The sequence below is a fragment of the Geotrypetes seraphini genome, chromosome 1 (assembly GCF_902459505.1).
Source record: "Geotrypetes seraphini chromosome 1, aGeoSer1.1, whole genome shotgun sequence".
Lineage (NCBI taxonomy): Eukaryota > Metazoa > Chordata > Amphibia > Gymnophiona > Dermophiidae > Geotrypetes > Geotrypetes seraphini.
The window spans coordinates 262,364,472-262,388,420 of NC_047084.1; the positions used below are offsets into that span (position 1 = coordinate 262,364,472).

Here is a 23,949-nt window from a genome sequence, read left to right on the forward strand (position 1 = left end):
GCAGCCCATCATTTGTCTTGCCTTGGACGAAGCCTTCTCTACTTGATTGGTAGCCTTCATATCATCGCTAATGATCACTCCTAAATCACGTTTCACCATTTAGTGTGTAAGTTCTGTGTGGATTTTTTTTGCCTAGGTGCATTACTTTATTTTTAGCATTGAAGCCAAGTTGATGACCACTGTTCCAGCTGTCGTAGGTCCTGCGTCATAAAGTCAGGCACACTGCTTTTGCCTACTATGTTGCATAGTTTGGCATCGTCGGCAAACAGTGATACTTTTCCTCTATGAATAAATTGAATAGAATCGGCCCTAAGATGGAGCCCTGAGGTACTCCACTCATCACTGCTGACGTTTTGGATGGGGTACCGTTTACCATCACCCTTTGAAGCCTACCATCTAGCCAATCCCTTACCCATGTAGTGAATGTATCCCCTAATCCCATCGATTTTAGTTTGTTCAACAGCCTGCGGTGTGGGACGCTATCAAAAGCTTTGCTGAAGTCCAAATATATCACGTCTAGGGACTCCCCGGCATCCAGATGCACACCCTTCCAGAATGAGTGTGTCAACTAATGATTTCACTTTTGCTTTTGTGCAATCACTAGTTGGCACACTCAGTCTCTTCCATCACAGCCTCTAAATCCTGAACATTGTTTCCTATACTTCCAGCATTAGCATATACTGCTTTCTTGAGATTGCCCCCTTTTCCCATTTGTGTAGAGATATTCAGTGATTTACTTACCTGAGGGCTTATACTCATCTGGGGACTATGATCACCCTGCCCCAATGATTCTAGTTTAAAGCCCTCTTCAGCAGGTTAGCCAGTCTGATGCTGAAGACACTTCTTCCCTTCTTTGATAGATGCACACCATACCTGCTCAACAGTCCTTGGAAAATAATCCCTTGATCCAGAAAGCCAAAGTGCTCTTGATGACACCATCCACTCAGTCACGAGTTCAACTCCAGGATGCGAGCTTCTCTGCCTTGGCCTTTACCCATGACAGAGAGAATCAATGATAATAGCATTTGTGAACCTGACTGCTTCACCTTCTCTCCCAGAGCCACAAAGTCACTTTTGATGCATTCGGAGAATTACCTAGCAGTATTAGTGCCAACATGGATGAGCAGCATTGGATAATAGTCATTAGGCTTGATCAGTCTCAGCAAGCTCTTCATAACATCTTGGATTTTGGCAGGCAGACAGCATACCTCCCGGGACATCATGTTTGGTCTGCAGATGGATGGCTCTGTACCCCTCAGAACAGAATCACCAAACACCACACTACCTAATGCTTCCTAGTGGTCAAGGATCCAGCAACTATGGGGATTTCATGCTTTGGTTCTTCTTCTCCCTGGGATGCTCTCATCTCCTCCACTTCTAGGACTGCATACCAGTTCTTCAGTTCAAGGGCAGATGGAGTCACAGAATCAGTCCTGCAGATTCCCATAATCTGAATCTAGTCGTATACCTCAGCAAGGCCTCCTCTTCCCCACTAATGGAAATCTTTGATGCCTCATTTCATTGATGCTCCTCTCATCCTCTCTTCTCAATCTTGCCACCTCCTCTCTTAGTTCCTTTACTTCCTTCATGAGGAATTCAAGCTGAAGACAGCTTGCACATGGAACCACTTACTCTGCTTTGGTAACATTTTCTGTCTTCAGAGACACAGAAGCTGTAATCTGAGCAACAGCTTTGGTGACACAGTATTTCCTAGCCATACTGTGGTTGCAGAAGTACTTGCACCATTTTCCCAAGTCTGAATACCATCAAGTAAGATATTCTAATGGAGTTTTTCTTCCCCTTAACAGATCCTCACTCATCACCTCTTCCTCTATTTCTCCTTCTCGTCCTCTCTATCCAACCAAGATGAAATATTTTCTCTCCTCTGGTTCACCTCCCATACAGTTTTCTAGCTTCTATTTTTCCATCCTTCTCTTTCTCACCTATCTCTCCTCACTCCATCCCCATTTTCTCAGCCTTCTCACACTTCTACTCTACACATTCACTCTTTCTGCATCCCTCACTGTACCCCTGCTACTGCCTCCCAGACCTTGATTTTGTTATGAAAACACATCCTCCTCTTACCCTGTAGGCCTAATCAGAGACATCAAAATGTTCTGTTACCAGGCTTGCTCCCATGGATGCCTCGTCATACTGGGTCTAGTCTGGGGCTGAAAAGGCTGTCTCCTGCTCCTGAGGCCTTCTTATTAGGAGATAAAATCTAGTAAGTGGATTTTCAAACCCTATAGGCTTTCTTCCACTTTGTACCTTCAACAATGTTTCTTAAATATGTCTGTATCACTCATATAATGAAAATCTCAGCACTTGGTTAACTTAAATGGAGACTATTGCATAATTCAGTCCGTTAAATGCAAGAAATTATCTTACAAATGTGCCTTACTCCATTTTAAACTTCTTTATTCACAAATTTTTTATAGATCCTCAGAGGGCCACCACGCACTCAAATATATTTCATAGTGCGGGCTTTATGCACCCTTTCGTCACTGGACCTGATTTTTTAGTTAAGTGTAACATTTTAGTGTTATGACTAAAGTATAGGTATTCTTAAAGTACTTAGCTTTTAGTTGACGCTAGTCGGGAGGGTAGAAACATAAATGTCCAACATGTTTCGCCCGTCTGTCTCACAGGGCTTTATCAAGGCTCCCTCTCCCGTTCGGTAACAACTTTCTCCAACCACTGCGTCATTGACGAAAATTCAATGACGCAGTGGTTGGAGAAAGTTGTTACCGAACGGGAGAGGGAGCCTTGATAAAGCCCTGTGAGACAGACGGGCGAAACATGTTGGACATTTATGTTTCTACCCTCCCGACTAGCGTCAACTAAAAGCTAAGTACTTTAAGAATACCTATACTTTAGTCATAACACTAAAATGTTACACTTAACTAAAAAATCAGGTCCAGTGACGAAAGGGTGCATAAAGCCCGCACTATGAAATATATTTGAGTGCGTGGTGGCCCTCTGAGGATCTATAAAAAATTTGTGAATAAAGAAGTTTAAAATGGAGTAAGGCACATTTGTAAGATAATTTCTTGCATTTAACGGACTGTATCACTCATATAGGCATACCACACTGCAAGGCGCAAGGCAACTGAATGATGTATGAACAATGTTTGTTTATATTCCAAAATGAACATAAGAATATATCTAGGCCTTGCAAATCTAAACATTGCAAAGTGACCCCAGTGGCAACATTCCCAATTCTAATAATGTTTTAAAGCATTATTCAGAAAGACAGGCTAAAAATACAAATTGGAAGTCCAATGTGCAGCAGCAAAGTAGTTTATCTACTTTGAAAATCTTAGATGCCCATGGACTGCTGAAGTTTGCCCTACCATTCCAAGCACAGCAGCTGCTTTGCAGATAGCTGGAGTTAGATATTGGTTGAGAATTTCATCCTCAGATGGATGTAGCTTCTGTAATTCTGTCAGGGTAGTATACATCATCTCAAACTGATTTCTCTCTGTGAATAAATCAGACACTGCCAGAAGCTGGAAAAAAACAAAACAAACAATCACATACAACTGTTACCAGAAATATTTTAGCAAAGGTTGACTATGAAATTACAGAATACAGTTTTGAAAATAAATATGACCTATGAATAAAATGAAGTGAAAAGAAATATAAAGTTTAGGATAATTTTGATACAACAGGATTAAATTTGCTGATGACACAAAGTTGTTCAAAGTTGTTAAATCACAAGAGGATTGTGAAAAATTGCAAGAGAACCTTTTGAGACTGGGAATTATAACAGATGGTGTTTAATGTGAGCAAGTGCAAAGTGATGCATGTGAGAAAGACAAATCTGAACTATAGCTATGTGATACAGGATGTCACGTTAGGAATAACTGCCAGGAAAAAGATCTAGGTGTTATAGTTGAAGAAACATTGAAACTCTCAGCTATGTGCAGCGGTGGATAAGAAAGCAAATAGAATGTTAGAAATTATCAGGAATGGAATGGAAAACAAAGATGAGAATGCTATAATGCCTTTGTATCACTCCATAGTTCAGCCACACCTCAAATACTGTGTGAAATTCTGGTTGCTGCATCTCAAGAAAGATATAGCATAATCAGAAAAGGTACAGAGAAGGGCAACAAAAATGTTAAAAGGGATGGGTATATCAAATACAATAAATACAATACAATGGGACTTCTTTGTGTGGAAACGCTAAATTGGCTAGGGATCTTCAGCCTGGAGAAGAGACGGCTCAGGGGATAGAGGTCTATAAAATACTGAATGAAGTGTAATCTTATCTTCGGTTTGTATACAGAGTCATCTCCCAATGGAGCTCGACTCGGTTCACATATAATTAAGACTAGAGTACATGGAGAAAGAAGCATGAGAAAAGTAAGAACCATAGTATTATCGTTTTGTTGAGACTTTGGTTAAGCCATTTAAAGATTGCGAGAACAACAAAGTTTTCAGGGTCTTACAAAATAATTGCAGCTGGCCTATAAGCCTAATGGAGTCAGGGAGTTCATTCCAGATCTCTAAAAACTTGAAAACAAAAGATTGACTAAGCTTCCCAACAGATTTAATTCCCTTAAAAGAAGGGAAGGGTAGCTTATATCTTTGAGTATTTCTCAGATGGCAAAGTCTAAAAGTATTCCAATATAAGGGGACTAAAGGGTCAAATATTCCATAGAGAAGCTTAAAGATTATGAATGCACATTTGAACTGGATCCTAAAGCGAACTGGGAGCCAGTGAAGCTTTCTCAACAGAGGGGATACATGATCATACTTTCGTTTCCCAAAAATGAGCTTAGCTGCAGGATTCTGTATTAAATGGAGTCGTTTTAGACAGCCCTGCTTAATGTCCAGATAAACTGAGTTATAGTAATCTAACTGTGCAAGCACAGTGGATTGTACCAACACTGAAAAATGTTCTTGATAGAATAATGATCTAACCTTTCTCAACATACGCAGACTAAAAAAACCACTTTTTTGTCAAAGAATTTATCTGTTCATGAAATGTAAGTGATGAGTCTAAGATGACACCCGGCACTCTAGATGTGTATATGTAGTGAAACGCCTGTGTTCAGTGTTACAGAGGAAGGGAGGTTTTCTAGTCTTGGCCCAACCCAAAGCAATTTAGTTTTAGCAGCATTCAATTTCATTTGAATAGACAATGCCCACAGTTGAAGTTTAGAAATGCAGCAGTCTATACTAGAGACCAGGTTGCTAAGATCAGGGTCCACTTCTAATAAGATAAAAATATTGTCTGCATAAGTAAATATCGACTCTACTGATGAAAGGCAAAAGTTTTTCAGAGAAGTCATATATACATTAATAATAATAATAATAATTAAAATAATTTATTCTTGTATACCGCCATATCCAAGAAGTTCTAGGCGGTTCACATCAGTTAATTAAGATCCGCGATGACACACGGATTTACAAAATTTTGTCAAAGTTACAAGCAATGAAGAAGGGAGAGAGGGAACACTTTAACAGAGTTTTAACAGAAGTACAAGCAACGTCGAAGGTTGGGTTAGAAGGTAAGAGATAGCGAGAGAGAAACCAAGTGGGGGGAGGGGGAAGGGGGAGAGCAAAAGGAGTGTGGGGAGTGTGGGAGAGGGGTTATTGCGGGGGGAAAGGGGTTAAAGGTCCTGTTCGCGGAAAAGGTGCGTTTTGAGTAGCTTTCTGAAGCTGAGGTAGGTGGGGGCCTCGAGTACCATTTGGGATAGCCAAGGGTTCAGCTTAGCCGCCTGGAAAGCAAAGGTTTTGTTGAGGAATCTTTTGAGCTGACATAATTTTAGGGAGGGGAAGATGAATAGCTGGATTCTGCGGGATTTCTTATTGGTGAGATTCATAGTGAAGTGGTGATTGAGGTATCTAGGTAATAGGCCAAAAGCTGTTTTGTAGCAGAAGCAGGCGAATTTGAATAAGACTCTGGATTCGAAAGGCAGCCAATGCAGTGACAGCGGGGAGCCTTGTGGCACCCCACAGCTGGATTTCCATGAAGAGGATGTCTCACCCTCCAAATAAACCTGATAAGATCGCAATGAAAGGAATTTACTAAACCAATTCAGTACCACTTGGTTTAAACCAATATCTGATAACATATGAATCAGGATGTCATGGTGGACAACATCAAACGCAGCTGACAGATCAAATTACAACAATACTGCACATTTATTTTGTGGCTGTAAATCTTGAATATTTGAAATTAACGATATAGGAGAATCTCCATACTAAAATTTGGTCTAAACCCATGTTGAAATGGTAACAAAATAGAAAATTTCTCCATGTAGTTGGAAAGTTGGCTAGAAATAATTGACTCCATCATTTTTGTCAAAAGGGGTATATTTGCGATCAGGCGGTGGGTGATGAGAAGGAACTATAGGGTCCAGATCGGCGCTTTTCAAAGTTATGTTCCCCATACTCAGCGAAAAGTATCCATTTTCAAGAAAATGATTTAATAGTGAAGTCAGCCATATAATAGCTTGAGAAGTAATGTCCCCAAAAAGATAAGAAGGAAATGGGTTCAATTTACAACTACTCAATGTTAATTGTTTTATTTACTATTTCCAAAAATAATAGGATAAGGGGATGTGCAATGAAGCTAGTAAGTAGAAGATTTAAAACAAACAGGAGAAAATAATTCTTCACTCAATGTGTAATTAAACTCTGGAATTTGCTGCCAAAGAATGTAGTAAAAGCATTTAGCTTAAAGGGTTTAAAAAAGGTTTGGATAACTTCCTAAAAGAAAAGTCCATAAGCCATTATTAAGAAGGATTTGGGGAAATCCCTTGCTTATTCCTAGGATAAGCAGCATAAAATCAGTTTTACTCTTCGGGGTTTTGCCAGGTACTTGTGACCTACTTTGGTCACTGATGGAAACTGGATACAGAGCTTGATGGACTTTTGGTCTGACCAGTAAGGCAACTCTTATGTTCTTGTGACAGGTGTACATCATGGAGTACAGAAACTTGCAAAGGGGTTCCTTACATGAGAATTTGTATTTGAGGAAGTTGATTTTATATGTAGATGTGGGACAGAAATATAATGGAACCTTTCTATCTTCAGGCTTCATTCCCCATCACCAGGTCCCCTACTTAGATTGTGTGGCAGAAGCAGAGAACAGAGAGCAACTTCATGAACATGGCCTTCCTTTTTCATTGTGAATTATGAAATAGAAGGGCCATACGATTTCCCTCTGTGTCTTCCATTTACAAGTTTAATTTTCAAGGCAAAGTAAACTTAAGCTTGTAAAGAAAGATTAGGTTCTTCTCTCGGTAATCTTCTTTCTTGTAGACATATCTAGTGATCCTTAATGCTAGGGTCTTGTATCCCAACCAGCAAGTTGCTTGCAGAAAACTGTCAATTGTATTTTCCAATCCCTCTTCCTTCCCAGGGAGCTGCTCCTGCCCCCTCAGTTTGTACAAAAGCAATTAAGTAACACTGTAATAAAAGATATAACAGGAAGGAGAGAAATGAAAGATCCCCAACACCAAAATTTTGTTTTGCTCTGTAACAATCATAGGAAAAAACATATTGTGCAATTAGCACCAACTATGTAGAGCTTGTAGCAACTCGCATGCCCCTGCTGACAAGCAGAGCCTTAAACCAGAATAAGAACATAAGAATTGCCGCTGATGGGACAGACCAGTGGTCCATCATGCCCAACAGTTCGCTCACGCGGCGGCCTTCTGATCAAAGATCAGTGCCCTACCTGAGCACGTTCCAGTTCAGCAGGAACTTGTCTAACTTTGTCTTGAATCACTGGAGGGTGATTTCCCCTATGACAGACTCTGGAAGAGTGTTCCAGTTTTCTACTACTCTCTGGGTGAAGAAGAACTTCCTTACGTTCATACAGAATCTATCCCCTTTCAACTTTAGAGAGTGCCCTCTCGTTCTCCCTACCTTGGAGAGGATGAACAACCTGTCCTTATCTACTAAGTCTATTCCCTTCAGTACTTTGAATGTTTCGATCATGTCCCCTCTCGAGGAAGAAAAGGCCCAGTTTCTCTAATCTTTCATTGTACGGTAATTCCTCCAGCCCCTTAACCATCTTAGTCGCTCTTCTCTTTCGAGTAGTATCGTGTCCTTCTTCATGTACGGCGACCAGTGCTGGACACAGTACTCCAGGTGAGGGTGTACCATGGCCCAGTACAACGGCATGATAACCTTCTCTGATCTGTTTGTGATCCCCTTCTTAATCATTCCTAGCATTTTGTTTGCCTTTTTTGCCGCCGCCACACATTGCGTGGACGGCTTCATCGACTTATCGATCATAATTCCCAAGTCTCTTTCCTGGGAGGTCTCTCCAAGTACCACCCCGGACATCCTGTATTCATGCATGAGATTTTTGTTACCTACATGCATCACTTTACACTTATCCACACTGAACCTGCCATGTTGATGCCCATTCCTCGAGCCTGATTATGTCACGTTGCAGATCTTCGCAATCCCCCTGTGTCTTCACTACTCAGAATAACTTTGTATCGTCTTAAAATTTAATCACCTTACTCGTCGTACCAATGTCCAGATCGTTTATAAAGATGTTGAAGAGCACGGGTCCAAGCACTGAGCTCTGCGGCATCCCACTGGTGATGCTCTTCCAGTCCGAGTCTCTGTTTCCTATGCTCCAGCCAGTTTTTAATCCACATGAGTATTTCACCCTCGATTCTGTGGCTCACAATTTTCCAAAGTAGTCGTTCATGCGGAACCCTTGTCAACCGCCTTCTGAAAATCCAGATATACAATATCAACCGGGTCGCCCTTGTCTATCTGTCTGTTTACTCCTTCAAAGAAGTGCAGCAAGTTCGTCAAATACGATCTGCCTTTGCTAAAACCATGCTGACTGGTCCTCATCAGCCCGTGTTCGTCAAGGTGATCAATGATGGGGTCCTTTATCAGCGACTCTACCATCTTTCTCGGTACCGAGGTCAGACTCACCGGTCTGTAGTTTCCCGGATCTCCCCTCGAACCTTCCTTGAAGATCGGCGTAACATTCGCCACCTTCCAGTGTTCTGGAATCTTTCCCGATTTGATCGACAGATTGGCTATTAGTTGAAGCAGTACAGCTATGGTCCTTTTCAGTTCCTTGATGACTCTCGGATGGATGCCATCCGGTCCCGGGGATCTATCGCTCTTAAGCTATCAATCTGCACACCTCCTCTAGACTGACTGTCAATCCTGTCAGCTTTCCATCTTCGTTTCCAGCATATAGACTGATGAGTTACATAAGAACATAACATAAGCCATGCCTCTGCTGGATCAGACCTGAGGTCCCTTATCCCCAGCAGTCCACTCAAGCAGCGGCCCATCAGGTCCAGGACCTGTATACTAGCCCTCTATCTATACCCTTCTATCCCCTTTTCCTTCAGAAAATTGTCCAATCCCAGGACCTGTATACTAGCCCTCTATTTATATCCTTCTATCCCATTTTCATTCAGAAAATTGTCCAATCCCTTCTTGAACTCCAATACCATATCCTGTCCTATCACTCCCTCTGGAAGTGCGTTCCAGGTGTCTACCACCCGTTGGGTGAAGAAGAACTTTCTAGCATTGGTTCTGAATCTGTCCCCTTTTAATTTTTCGGAATGCCCTCTCGTTCTTGTAGTTGTCGAAAAGAATCTGTCCCTCTCCACTTTCTCTATGCCCTTCGTGATCTTATAAGTCTCTATCATATCCCCTCTAAGTCTCCGCTTCTCCAGCAAATAAAGCCCCAGTCTCTCTAATCTTTCAGCATATGAAAGGTTTTCCATACCTTTTATCAAACGTGTCGCTCTCTTCTGAACCCTCTCGAGTATCGCCATATCCTTCTTTAGGTATGGCGACCACGCAGTACTCCAGATGCGGGCGCACCATCACCCGATACAACGACAGGATAACTTCTTTTGTTCTGCTTGTAATACCCTTCTTGATTATTCTTAGCATTCTATTTGCTTTCTTAGCAGCCACTGCGCATTGTGCCGACTGCTTCATTGTCATGTCCACTATTACCCCCAAGTCCCTTTCTTGGGAATTCTCACTCAATAACAGTCCTCTCATCGTGTAGCTGTACCTTGGGTTTCTATTTCCTACATGTAAGACTTTACATTTCTCTACATTGAACTTCTTCTGCCATCTCGTCACCTACTCCCCTAGTTTGTTAGGTCCCTTTGTAAATCTTCGCAGTCCTCTTTAGTCCTAGCTCCATTAAATACCTTGGTGTCATCTGCAAATTTTATTACTTCGCTCTTCGTCCCCGTTTCTAAATCATTTATAAATACATTGAATAGCAGTGGTCCAAGCACCGACCCCTGCGGAACACCACTCATGACCTTCCTCCAGTCCGAGTAGTGACCCTTCACTCCTACCCTCTGCTTTCTGCCCACCAACCAATTCCTGATCCATCTGTGTATGTCTCCTTCCACCCCATGGTTCTTTAGTTTCTGAAGTAGGCGTTCATGGGGTACCTTGTTAAAGGCTTTTTGGAAGTCTAAGTATACAATGTCTATGGGGTCCCCTTTGTCCATCCGTTTGTTCATTCCTTCGAAGAAGTGCAATAAGTTCGTCAGGCACGATCTTCCCTTGCAAAAGCCAAGTTGGCTTGTTTTCATAAGTTTATGCCTCTCTAGATGCTCCTCGATGATATCTTTTAGCAGCACTTCTGCCATTTTCCCCAGTTCCGGTATGCTGTGTAGATCTTCGGTAAATACAGCCGCAAAAAATGTGTTCAGTTTGTCGGCGATTGCTTTGTTCTCCTTTAGCGCTTCCTTTATTCCATGGTCATCCAACAGTTCCATTGCTTCCTTCGTGGGTCGTTTCCCTTAATATATTGAAAGAACGGCTTGAAGTTCTTCATCTCCTTGGCTATTTTTAACTCATAATCTCTTCTGGCCCCTTTTACCGCTTTATGGCACCTGCATTGATGTTGTATGGTTATGAGGAAATATTTATACATCAACTTCTTTTTTGTTTATGTCTCAGATCCTCCGAGGGACAGAAATTCTTCAAATTCAGATTGATCTTAAGGCAGAAGGCAGGCAAAGGGCAGGGCTTCAGGACAACTAGACACATCTACAAGAAAGAAGATTACCAAGGTAAGAACCTAAACTTTTTTTCTAGTGCAATGTGTCTAGTAGTCCTGAATGTTAGGGATGTACCAAACCAGTTCCCAGAGTCTAGGGTGGGTCCACTGCGCCTGCCTTTCAGACGGAGGCCCCGAAAAAGGTGCCCTTCCCAGTTGCTATGTACACTCTATAGAACCTGGTGAAGGTATGAAAGGTAGATCACGTAGCAGCTCTACAAATCTTCTTGGGCAAGACAGCCCTAGTATTTGGCCAATGAGGCAGAAACTTCTCTAATGAAGTGTGATTTCAATGCAATCAGTGGTTGTTTACCACAGCCCACATATGCGGAGGAAATGGCCATTTTAAACCATCTGGAAATTGAGGCCTTAGACGCCGACCTCCCTTTCATGTGAGAACAAAAAGGAGATCTGAAAGGCGTAATTCTTTGGTAACTCTGAGGTACTGAAGAAGCACTTGCAATGCTTTATCTTTTTTCTTACTACTACTATTATTTATTATTTCTATAGTGCTAAAAGGCGTACGCAGAACTGTACATTTTAACTTACAACAGACAGTCCCTGCTCAGAAGAGCTTACAATCTAATTTAGACAGGACATTTCAGGGTTGGGGAGATTATGGTAGAGGAAATGATACAGTGGGTATAGGTATCTGACAGCAGTGAGTGGGAGTTAAGAGTTGAAAACATATTCAAAAAAGTGGGCTTTTAGCTTGGATTTGCCCCCGTAGGGCAAAAAGTGGGCAAATGGACTTCCTGATTGATATGGAAGGCTGAGACTACCTTTGGTAAAAAGAAGGGATTGTGCCTTAGGACAGCCCTGCTTCTGTGAACCTAAGGAATGGCTCCCTAAAGGAAAAAGCTTCTAACTCAAAAACCCTTCTCGTTGATGTAATTGCTACCAGGAACACTGTCTTGACTGTAAGATCCAAGAGGGAAGTCTCCTGTTAGGGTTCATATGGAGCAGTACTGAGACTTTGTAACTTGATGGTAAAGTTCCAGGAAGGGAAAGGGAAATGCGCCGGAGGGCACAACTGCAGTCCCTATAATGAACCAGGCAGTACCTGGATGAGAGGCCAAGGGGTCTTTTTCCCCTCAAGCTTGGAAACAGGAAAGACCTGCTACCTGCACTTTCAGCGAACCTACTGAGCTCCCCTTCTGAAGTCCCTCCTGCAAAAAGTCCAGAATTACTGAAATTGAAGCTTGCCAGGGCTCTACATCCTTTGCCATACACCAGCACTGAAAGGACTTCCAGGCCTTAGCATAACTGCTACAGTGGACGACTTCTTCGTTCTGAGCAATGTGGTAACGACTATGTCCGAAAATCCTTGCTTGTTAAGGTTGTCCACTCAAGAGGCATGCTGTAAGCCCAAGTGCTGTGGATTCTTGATAAGGACCAGGTCACTGAGTGAGAAGATCCACTTGGACGGGAAGTCTAAGGCCTTTGTCCCTCTGGAAACAAAGTAGGCCCACATACCATGGTCTGTGAGGCCAATCAGGCACCACTAGGTCTACTAAGCCAGAATAGATTGCAAGCCTGTGAATGACTCGACCGAGAATGGGACACAGGGGAAACACATAAAGAGCTCATTCCTGGCCACAATTGGACAAACATGACTAACCCCTTGCTTCCGAGCTTGGATCGTCAGATGTAAAAATGAGGTGTCCTGGTGTTCACTGCTGAAGCTATGTAAATGTGCTCTTTCACTTCCAGGCCCTTCTGATATCAGTCGTATCTCCCAGGAGGAGATACGAAGAGGCATTCCCCTGGAAAGAGTCGCTGGCCTCAGCCACCACCACCACCTCATGCTGCTCTTTGCTGTAGGCAGCCATGGAAGCGGCTGCTGCAGCAAGTCCGACTGAGGGGGACCAGTGAGAGAAGAGTCTTGGATAGGTCTCATGTGTGCTCTGGCCCAAAGAACCACTTCTATTGTTCCCACCATTGACCCTAGGACTTGTAGATAATGCCAAGCTGTGGGAGCTGGTTTCTGGGGCAGTTCTAAAATCTGCTTCTGGGGCTTCAGTCTTAGTGGCTCTGGAAGAAACACTTAGCCCAAGGCTGCATTGAGCAATACTTCCAGGTACTCCAGGCGCTGAGTCGGTTCCAGCTGACTCTTCTTGAAGTTGACTATCTAGCCCAAGTCCTGTAGGAGCTGTACTATTCTCAAAACTGCCAGCTCACCTTCCTCCTTGGATGGATCCCTGATGAACCAATCATCCAAATATGGATGCGCCTGTATCCCAGCTTTGCAGAGGTGCACTGCTACCATTACTATCACCTTCGAAAAGGTGTGAGGTGCCCTGACCAGGCCAAAGGGAAGTGCGGAGAACTGGAAATGCTGCTCCAACACAAGAAATTGCAAGTACTTCCTGTGGGCCGGGAAAATGGGAATGTGAAGACAGGCTTCTGTCAGATCTAGGGAGGCAAGAAATTTCCCCAGAGCCAATCACTATGACTGACTGAATGGTCTTCATGTGGAAGTGTGGTATCTTCAGAACTGCGTTGACTGACTTGAAGTTTAGAATTGGCCTGCAGTCATCTGAGCTTTTCTTTGGCATGTCTGAGTCTGGGACCGGTTCTATGACCTGAAGAGCCAGAAGCTTTTTCACCTTAGCCTGAACTATTGAGGGCTCTCTCTGGCCAGCCAGAGAAGTCTCAAACTGGATTATGTCTAGAACCTAGCGGTCTGCGCCAATCTGAGTCCAGATTGACTAAAAGGCTGAAAGCCTGCCACCTATCTGGGGGAGCTCAGCTTCTGGCCTGGTGACATTGTGTTTTCTTAGTGGCTGGTGAGGGGGTGAGAGCTTATGGCTTGGTGTCTCCTGTCCGCACTGAATCTCTGACATGATACCTGAAAGTGTCTTTGTGTCAATTGGCCTCTCGAATACATACAAAATCTTCCCAGGTCTCAAAAATTGCCCTGATTTGAATGCTGGGCCGATTGGGGTCCTGTCCGGTAAGGACTTGGGGTGACGGTCTGTCACACTGGTCATCAGGTCATCTAGGCCCTTGCCAAAGAGCACCTGCCCCTGATTAGCCTGATTAGCATAGCTTTAGAGGTAATATCTCCTGCCTAATGTGTGATCCAGAGCATCTGTCAGGCGGAGACAGTATAAGCTGAGACCTTGTTCATAACTCTGATAAGATAATACAGAGCATCAGCAATATAATTTACCCCAGATAGGAGCTTCTGGGAATCTTTCCCATTTATCGGATCAGAGGCCCAAAGCAGGCGAGTGTGACAAGCATGTGCTACAAAGGAAGACGCAGCTGCCACCTTAATGCCTAGGGCCAAGGCTTCAACTTGACACTTGAGGAGCAAGTCCACTTTGAGGTCCTGAGGGAGGTTCGTTTAGTGACTTGTACCACCAGCAAATCTACTTTCGGTTGAACAGTTGCTGGAAATCTGGCGGCATCGGATACAGCTTGGCCATAGTTTTAGCAATTCAAAGGGATCCTCTGATGACTCTCAGCGGTCAGTGACTAGCTTAGTAATGTCCGGATGTGAGAGAGGAAAAACCCCTCAGTCTGAGCCAATAATTGAGCATTGAGAAGAAGCAGCTGACCGGACTTCCAGCTTTAACTTTTGCAGTGAGGTGGAAATAACGCTCGAAAGTGCAGAGGCCCTAAACAACCGGCTCACTGTGGGGGTCTTCCCTCTGATCCAGTGTCACCACCACCTCATGCTCACTGTCCTCCTGCACTGAAGCAGACTCTGCCAGGGAAATTTCATTCGGGATAAAAGTAATATGGAATTGGACTTGCTATCCTCCCAGTCTGTGACAGACTGAACCTCCTAGTCCAAGTCTGTGTCCATATCTGTCTGGGTGCCTGCCGCTGGGGAAACCTCTGTGCTGCTGCCACTGGTGCACTGCTAACAGCTACTGAAGACACTCGGCAGTTTAAATAAGCATTCCACATAACATTCACAAAATCCAGTGTGAAGCCTTGTACTGGGGGTCTCTCCAACCCCAACAGGGACCCCCTGCCGGTTCTCATGGGCTCTGTAGCCCCCCACTCAACTGCGCTTGGCCAATACAGATTCACCAATACAGGGTCTCTTTCCCTATTGATGCGCCTTCTGCAGATCCCCAGCCCTGGAAGACTTGGAGGAAGCTAAGCCCGAGGCTCCTGCCTTTCCGCAAGCTCCATCACACGTGGGATATGGATGCTTCCATGGCCAATCATCCAGTGCAAACCTGGCATGATATAAGGATATGGATAAGAGTCCATCCCAGTTGACTTTAAGCAAAATTGAGGGATTTTGAGGCAGATGGAGGCAAAAAATAAAAAAGATTGTTTAAAATCCAAGATGACCACCGCCAGAAAAATCATGCCAAAAACAGCATGTGGAAACTTCCCTGAAAGAAAAAAACCAACACAGGGAAAGGGGTTTGAGGTGGGGTACTTAGGCTCTGGGGGGTCAGAAACCCTAAAATCCAAATTTTAAGGACCCCTCCAATTTTCCCCATAGACTTCAATAGTCTTAACTCAATGTACCATGTGGTGCCTGCCTGCTTCAGCATAGGATTTGAGCTGGAATTAAAGGAAAAAGAAATCTGCCTCACAGACTCATTGGATGAACCTGGTCTTCTGGCTGCTAGTCAGACTGAAGTCATATTGAACTTCAACCCTCTGAAAACCGCGTTGCAAAAGGGGAGGGGGGGAGGACCATGCAGCCGGCCACTGTTAGTCTCAGCTGAGCCAGGAAGGAGCCCACACAGCCTGCGCTCTAGCTCCTGACTGAATCAGGTATGTGAGCAGCTATGCAGTGGATAGCTCCTGAGCTCTAAAAAAAATTCCAGCAGGTTTTCTAGCTAGGCGTCCCTGATGGTCTGATCTTGTTAGCAGAAGACTTCTGGTGTCCGAGTCTGCATCTTCTCCCAGGCAGAGGTCCCACCAAGTGGGACCCTCTAGGCACTGAGCCTCCAAAGATCACTGAGCAAAACCAGCTGAAAATAATAAAATGGCAATGAACACTTCTGAGCAACTTGCTTGTAAAAAACTAATTGAGGGGGAAGGAGCAGTTCCCTGGGAAGGAAGAGGGGGTGGAAAACATGATTGACTGTTTTCTGCAATCAACTTGCTGGTTGGGGATACAAAACCCTAGCGTTCAGGACCACAAGACACATTGCACTAGAAACTGAGATAGGACACAGATAAAAAATCATTCACATGTCATTCTGCACTTGCTGGAAAGAAATTTCTAAAAATTTAAAATGAAATAGTAAAGGAAAACATACTTCTTTTACATGTTTTCAAATACAGTTTGATTGATTTAAAACTCATTTTGATTTAAAACTTATTTTGCAGGCACTGGTCTGAAGCTACACAAGCGTTTCCATTCTGTTATACAAAGTAGCAGAATAATGAACAATAATTTACTCCTTTTCCTTTTTCAACTAAGGATAGTGGAAAAATAACAGATATCCCTACAAATATTGAAAGCAGAGTATAAACTAAAGCAAACTATGCTTGAACAGGAACTACACATGTGAAATTTAATGACTCATGTGTGTGCTTTATTTTCAAGAAAGACTTACTGATCGCACTACTTCACTGATCAAGATGACTGGAGTCCTTTTGCTAGGATTTGAAGGAAGAATCCATTGGCTGTACAGCTCGAGCAAGAACTGAGAGCAAGAATGTATGTCAACTCCAGCCCTATGTTTCCTACAAAACAATCAATGAAGAAGAATTATAAAGCTAAATCACAAATATATGTTCATCTCTGCCTTATGATACCTGTGGAAGAACTTCAAGGGAGAAATAATCAAAAAGACAAATCTTTCAAAACCCACAAAAGATTAATTTTACAGAAGAAAAAAAATCACTTAAGGGAAGATTAGGTTCTTACCTCAATAGTCTTCTTTCTGGTAGAAGGGTACAGGAGTCTTGACAATTGGGTAATGTCCCTCTCTAATCGTGAGATTGCAGAAGGATTAAGATATCTTTTCTCAGCTCTGCCTCCTTCCCCAGTGGGCTGTGCTATGCTCTTCAGTCTATACCAAAGCAATTGCCAATCACTAGGAAAAGAAATAGGAAGGAGGGTACGGGGAACCTCTCCGATAACATGAACTCTGTTCTGTTATATAATGATCAGTGAAGCAAAACATATTAAGACCAATAAAAACTAGACATAAACCAAGGTGAAACAAATTAGCCATCTACCTGACTGCATCCTGCTTTAACAGTTATGGAGCTCTCACACTCTCCCTCTTTTTAGTTTGCAATGAAATATTTTGTCAGCACAGAAGGCTGTAGCTAGTAGGATACTCTCTCGTACAGGGCACCTGCCTAGCCGGCAGGCACTATTAAATTTAGAGGCTCGGGGACCGTTCCCTTTGGAGCATGGCTCACTCTTGATTTATCAGGAGCTTGAGCACAGGCTGTGTGGCCCCAGATTGGTCTTTGGGCTTTAGCTATATTTTTCTTCCCCCTGTTGATGCGTGCAGAGCTGATGTGATCTGAGGACTCAGTCCAGACTTCGGTCTCACTGGCAGTTCGAAGGTACAAGCATATGGACCTTTGCATGCTTTCTGAGGCAGAAGTCTTCTTAGTTTCTCAGCCTCAGCTGAGTTCAGCAGTTCCCAGTACCAGCAAGGCATAGTGAGTAAAGGATATTGAGGGCTATGGGAGAAATTGGGAGATCTGAAATTCAACTTTTGGGGGGGTTTCTGGGGCCAGGATTTAGGTCCCCCAGCACCATAAACCCCTTTCCTTTTCTTTTTTTGCACCAAAACTGCCACGGTAACAATCTTGGATTTCTCTGTCTCAAAACACCTCAATTTTGCTTAAAATTGATGGACTCCTCAGGCTTTTTTACTCCTATATCATGCCTAATTTGCATTGGATGGTTGGTTGAGTGTTCATGTTTCACATGCAGTGGGGCACGTGAGGGGGGCGGGATAGACAATCACAACATATATTAAAAACTTCCTAAAATAGAGGTAGCATTGAATTAGACACAGCTCTTCTAGAATAATTTACATAGTTATAAAAGGTATTCCTGTATGATAAGAGGATGAACAATAATAATTCTTAAAAATCCACTAAAACTGTTATTTCAGCTTAAAGCTCCATGGATTCTGTGACTTCCTTGTTTCAAGTATTTGCAGGTTTCCTATTCCCTTTCTGATACATATTGGACATCGCTGCAGAGAAACATGAAGTAAGCTTATAACACCTCAAACTATAAGCTATAACTTAAAACTTGCTTGACAATGACAACATTTTAGCTGCTAGGTACAAGCTTTTGTACAAAAGTCAGCAAATATTAAAACTTATTATAGTGCAGCATTATACTTCCATACAGTGGACTGAATAAAAAGGTCTGGGTTCCACACGACCTTATTCCATATAATGAAAATCAATTGTCAGGATTGCAAAGGAAATAAAATTGGAAAAGTCAATGAAAATCTGATTCATGGTTGGGCAGGGGAGGAGTCAAGATGGTGGACGGTGCTTGCATCCTGCTTCAATTTTTCTTATCACAAATTACCTTAATTCTAAATGGACTACGAGGACCGGCACAAGGTGTAGAAGTAGAAGGGACACTGGGAAGCAATGATCACAATATGATCCGTTTCAAGCTGGACACAGGGGCAAAAAATCGATCCAGAACAATGGCCACGGCACTGAATTTCTGAAAAGGGAAATACGAAGGGATGAGACTCATGGTGGGGAAGATTAAGAAGAGGATAAGCACTGTAAAAATGCTAGAGCAAGCATGGTCCCTTTTTAAGGACACAATCACCGAGGCACAAAATCTATATATACCGCGTATCAACAAGGGATCCAAGAGGAAAAAGAACAAGGAACCGGTGTGGCTCAATGTAGCGGTGAAGGAAACAATCAGAGACAAGAAAACTTCATTTAAGGAATGGAAAAGGTCAAAAACGGACGAAAACTTGAAAAAGCACAAACAACATCAAAGCAGGTGCCATAAGGTGGTAAGAAGGGCCAAAAGAGACTACGAGGAAAAAATAGCAAGGAAGCAAAAAAACTTCAAGCCGTTCTTTCGATGTATTAAGGGGAAACGACCTGCGAATAAAGCAGTGGGGACGTTGGATGACCATGGAATAAAGGGAGTGCTAAAGGAGGACAAAGCCATCGCCGACAAACTGAACACACTTTTTGCATCTGTATTTACCGAAAAGGATATACACAACATACAGGAAGCCGACACACTATACGCAGGAAATGAAAATGGGAAACTGACAGGGTTGACGGTCAGTCTAGAAGAGGTATGCAGGCAGATAGGCTTAAAAACGATAAATCCCCGGGATTGGATGGCATCCATCCGAAGGTAATCAAGGAACTGAAAGGGGTTATAGCTGAACTGCTTCAACTAATAGCCAATCTGTCGATCAAATCAGGAAGGACTCCGGAAGACTGGAAAGTGGTGAATGTTACGCCGATCTTCAAGAAAGGTTCGAAGGGAGATCCAGGAAACTACAGACCGGTGAGTCTGACCTTGGTACCGGGAAAGATTATCACCTTGACAGACACAATCTGATGAGGACCAGCCAGCACGGCTTCTGCAAAGGAAGATCTTGCTTGACGAACTTGCTGTACTTCTTTGAGGGAGTAAACAGGCAGATAGACAAGGGTGACCCAGTCAACATTGTATATCTGGATTTTCAGAAGGCGTTTGACATGGTTCCGCATGAACAACTACTTTGAAAAATTGCGAGCCATGGAATCGAGGGTGAAATACTCACATGGATTAAAAACTGGCTGGTGGATAGGAAACAGAGAGTGGGAGTAAATGGACAATACTCGGACTGGAAAAGTGTCACGAGTGGAGTGCCACAGAGTTCGGTGCTTGGACCCGTGCTCTTCAACATATTTGTAAACGACCTGTAAATTGGTACAACGAGTGAGGTGATTAAATTTGTAGATGATACAAAGTTATTCAGAGTAGTGAAGATGCAGGAGGATAGTGAAGACCTGCAACGTGACATAAACACACTCGAGAAATGGGCTGTGACATGGCAAATGAGGTTTAATGTGGATAAGTGTAAGGTGATGCATGTCTTATACACGAATACAGGATGTCCAGTGCAGTACTTGGAGAGACCCCCCCTGGAAAGAGACTTGGGAGTACTAGTCTACAAGTCAATGAAGCCATCTGCGCAATGTGTGGTGGCGGCGAAAAGGGTGAACAGAATGCTAGGAATGATTAAGAAGGGGACTTGGCCATGGTATGCCCTCACCTGGAATACTGCGTCCAGCACTGATCGCCGTACATGAAAAAGGATACAGTACTACTTGAAAGGGTCCAGAGAAGAGCGACTAAAATGGTTAAGGGGCTGGAGGAGTTGCCTTACAATGAGAGATTAGAGAAACTGGGCCTCTTCTCCCTTGAAAATTGGAGATTGAAAGGGAGGCATGATTGAAACATTCAAGATAATGAAGGAATAGACTTAGTAGATAAAGACAGGTTGTTCACCCTCTCCAAGGTAGAGAGAACGAGAGGGCACTCTCTAAAGTTAAAAGGGGATAGATTCCGTACAAACATAAGGAAGTTCTTCTTCATCCAAAGAGTGGTAGAAAACTGGAACGCTCTTCCAGAGGCTGCTATAGGGGAAAACACCCTCCAGGGATTCAAGCCAAAGTTAGACAAGTTCCTGCTAAACCAGAACATATGCAGGTAAGGCTAGTCTCTGTTAGGGCACTGGTCTTTGACCTAAGGGCCGCCGCGTGGACTGCTGGGCACGATGGACCACTGGTTTGACCCAGCAGCGGCAATTCTTATGTTATCTGAAAAATTGCTTTGGAATGCTGCATTCAAAGAGGAAATAAATGGTTAGTGCTGCGATGTCGCCAGCTCTTTCCTCCTATCCAATTCAACTAATGCTTCCTTAGGTCCTGGAGTAGCAGTTGGCCGCCATGCCTCATTTGGAAAATCAGGAGTTGGATTCCAACATGCAATCGAGTAGTGGGAGCACTCGACTCACTGGAACCAAACATCTCTTTGTCACCCCTGATGATTACTGTGCTTCCTTGTCCAGAAGAGACACGGAGTGTTGAGTCGAGTTCCGGGCGAGTGGAGAAGGAAACCCTGGAGCTTGATTTGGGTGGAGCTTCACCCATGGAAGGACTGCTGTGTGAGAAGAATACCAAGGAGGTTAGAGAGTCAGCAGCAACACCAGCAGTTACATTGGAAACCCTTATGGCAGCCATAAAGTCCTTGGACTCGACGTTGGGAAAACAGCGAAGGATATGGAGGTATTAGTAGCTAAAGTTGATGCTTTTACCTTAAAGATTGTATGGAAAAGATTCAAACAGAAACTGTGACATTGAAAGAATCCATATCTGCAATAATTAAAGAACAGAATTTTGTTACAAAGAAGACTGAGTAAATTGAAAATTTGAATAGACATTTGAACTACCCTAAAATTTTGGCTATGTCTCCAGCTGAAATATGTAAAAAGTTTATTTTAGAAAATTTGAATTTTCCACACGAAAGTATTCCTCCTATAAATAAAGCTTATTACTTGCCGGTTGTTAAAGATAAGAAATTTGAGACAGTAGATTTACCTGTAAATCAGAATGGGACTTTGAAAAAAATTTGCAAGATTTAACAGCAATCCTTGAAGAGTCTCTCTCCAAGGTTAAGCAGCAAGTCACTTTGATAGTAAATTTTGTCTTTGAACAAGACCTCACATCTGTTATGAGAATTTACATTTTTTTTTTTTTTTTATAATTCTTTATTCATTTTATAACTTACATGAAGTACATCAACATTGGTATTAACATTTTAACATACGAGAATTTACTTTTAAAAAAGAATAACTCTGTTTTGTGGGCAGAGAATAAGGATATATCCAGATGTGACGAGATCAACCCAAGAGAGATGGAGAGAATTTTTTACAATAACAGATGAAACAAAATTGGGTGCTATCTTTTTGCTAGCATATCCCTGTAAATGCATAGTTAAATACTTGAGTTTAAGATATGTCTTTTTCCTCCCTGAGCTTCTGAGATCTTTTTTGGACCTTAAGAAGCTAACCAGTGGGTTGGGATGAAGCAAAAGATAAGAGCCAAGGTTTAACCGTCTAAGCCTTTTCTTTAAATTGTTTAATGTAAAATGTCTCCCTTAAATTCTATCTCCTCCTCTTCAGTGGTCTAAGGAAGAGACCAATTTTAAAATATTTTTCCTAGATAATTTTTCTTTGTTTGAAATGGCTCTATTTCTAGAATGAGTGTTATAGCTTGTAATGATTTAATAAATAAATAAAATTAAAACAAAAATCTGATTCATGGTTTATTAGTAAATTTGCTTTACCACTTCAATTGCCTAAGGCAATTCTAGCAATGAAAAGGAAAGGAAAACATTACTGGTATCATAATCCCATTGAAATATACTAGGAAAAACAGGAGATAGCCTGACACACCTGGAATTAATTGGGGAAGTTGGAGGCGAGGAAGGAGCAGGTGTATCACCCTCATCTTCTTCATCTTCATCCCACTCTTCCTCTCTTAATGGAGTGATGTTATTTCCCAACCATACTGAGTGGATAGAGACCTGAAACATATACAAAAGCTTCAGAAGAAGCACGCACTAGTCTTTCTTACACTATAAAAAGAAACAAATTTAAAAAAAAACCACAGAAGCAAGAATACAGTACTTTATTTTGTTTTCATAACTTAATTAAGTTAGCATGTGCACACCTAGGTGGTGATTTTAGAGCCAGCTGCATAAGTGAACATATTTATTTGGATTTATATCCCGTCCTCCCAGAAGAGCTCAGAATGGGTTATAAGTTTGCATACATAATAAAGCATAATTTTCCCCTTTTCACTCCCTTCTTTTAAAAATGCTTTCCTTCCTAATGTTCTCTTTCTCATACCCTTCCTCCTTCCTTTTCGCCCTGGCTTGCTTTTCCTAAGCTTTTAACCTCAGTTCTGTAATTTTACCATTCTCCCAGATGAAGAGAACCATGTGATTACAAACATTTGATCCTCCTCCTACCCTGCATCACTTATTGGCTAGCAGCTGCCCTGAAAAAAAATCTCACAGCTCTTTTTAAGAGATCTGGCTCCAACAACATGAGATTAAATATGTCTCCTGCTGCAATCCTTTATTTATAGGCGGTATATAAATTTATTAAATAAATTGTGTGGCGCAGTGGTTAAAGCTACAGCCTCAGCACCCTGAAATTGTGAGTTCAAACCCATGCTGCTCCTTGTGACCCTGGGCAAGTCACTTAATCCCCCCATTGCCCCAGGTACATTAGACAGATTATGAGCCTGCTGGGACAGACATAGAAAAATGCTTGAGTACCTGAATAAACTCATGTAAACCGTTCTGAGCTCTCCTGGGAGAACGGTATAGAAAAATGAATAAATAAATAAAAAAAAATTAATAAATCCTGTAAGGATGAGTGGTTAGAGGGGAATTGAGTGTGTGTATCCTGTAGTGGCTCATTCAGCCTGGGGGGATTAGGAGAATGAACAACAGAGAAAAGGAAGGACTCAAGGGAAAGTGTGCTGCCTGAAACCCCTTGTCAAATGACACCAGGGACAGATGCCCCATTTACCACCCCTAGTTCCAGCCCTGAGCTAGGCAGTTAGGGGAGGGGTTTGGTCAAAACATGTGTGGAGTCCGATTAACACATGCGTTATATAAAATGTGTGTGTACTATGGAGGTTAACAGTTAGACCTGCTCCTGAGCAGGCAAAAATCTCAGGGCCTGCTATTGCTGCAGGATTTGTGCTAGTATTTTAGAACGACACAGCGGTTCTTCTATTAAAGGGCATTAAAACAATTAACTGTGAGATCCTGTTAAGGGGTTTATGGTTGTCTGCCTGTTTCCATGCATTAAACTGTATGCTACTGACTTTTTCAGAATCTTTCTTCCAGGGTGTATGGCATGGAAGCATTAGCCAGCTAGCACATT

At 42.6% G+C, this 23,949-nt stretch overlaps 1 protein-coding gene across 6 annotated transcripts in view; it reads right to left on the reverse strand.

The window, feature by feature from the left end:
* The window catches only part of HTT (huntingtin), an 831,912-nt gene that overhangs the window by 85,864 nt on the left and 722,099 nt on the right, over positions 1-23,949 (reverse strand). For all 6 annotated transcript variants that reach the window (XM_033950363.1, XM_033950354.1, XM_033950401.1 and 3 more), the window contains 3 exons: positions 22,444-22,574; positions 16,585-16,714; positions 3,354-3,509 (listed from right to left, as the gene is read on the reverse strand). In XM_033950363.1, the coding sequence (XP_033806254.1) occupies positions 3,354-3,509; positions 16,585-16,714; positions 22,444-22,574 (417 nt within the window). The remainder of the gene's footprint in view (positions 1-3,353; positions 3,510-16,584; positions 16,715-22,443; positions 22,575-23,949) is intronic.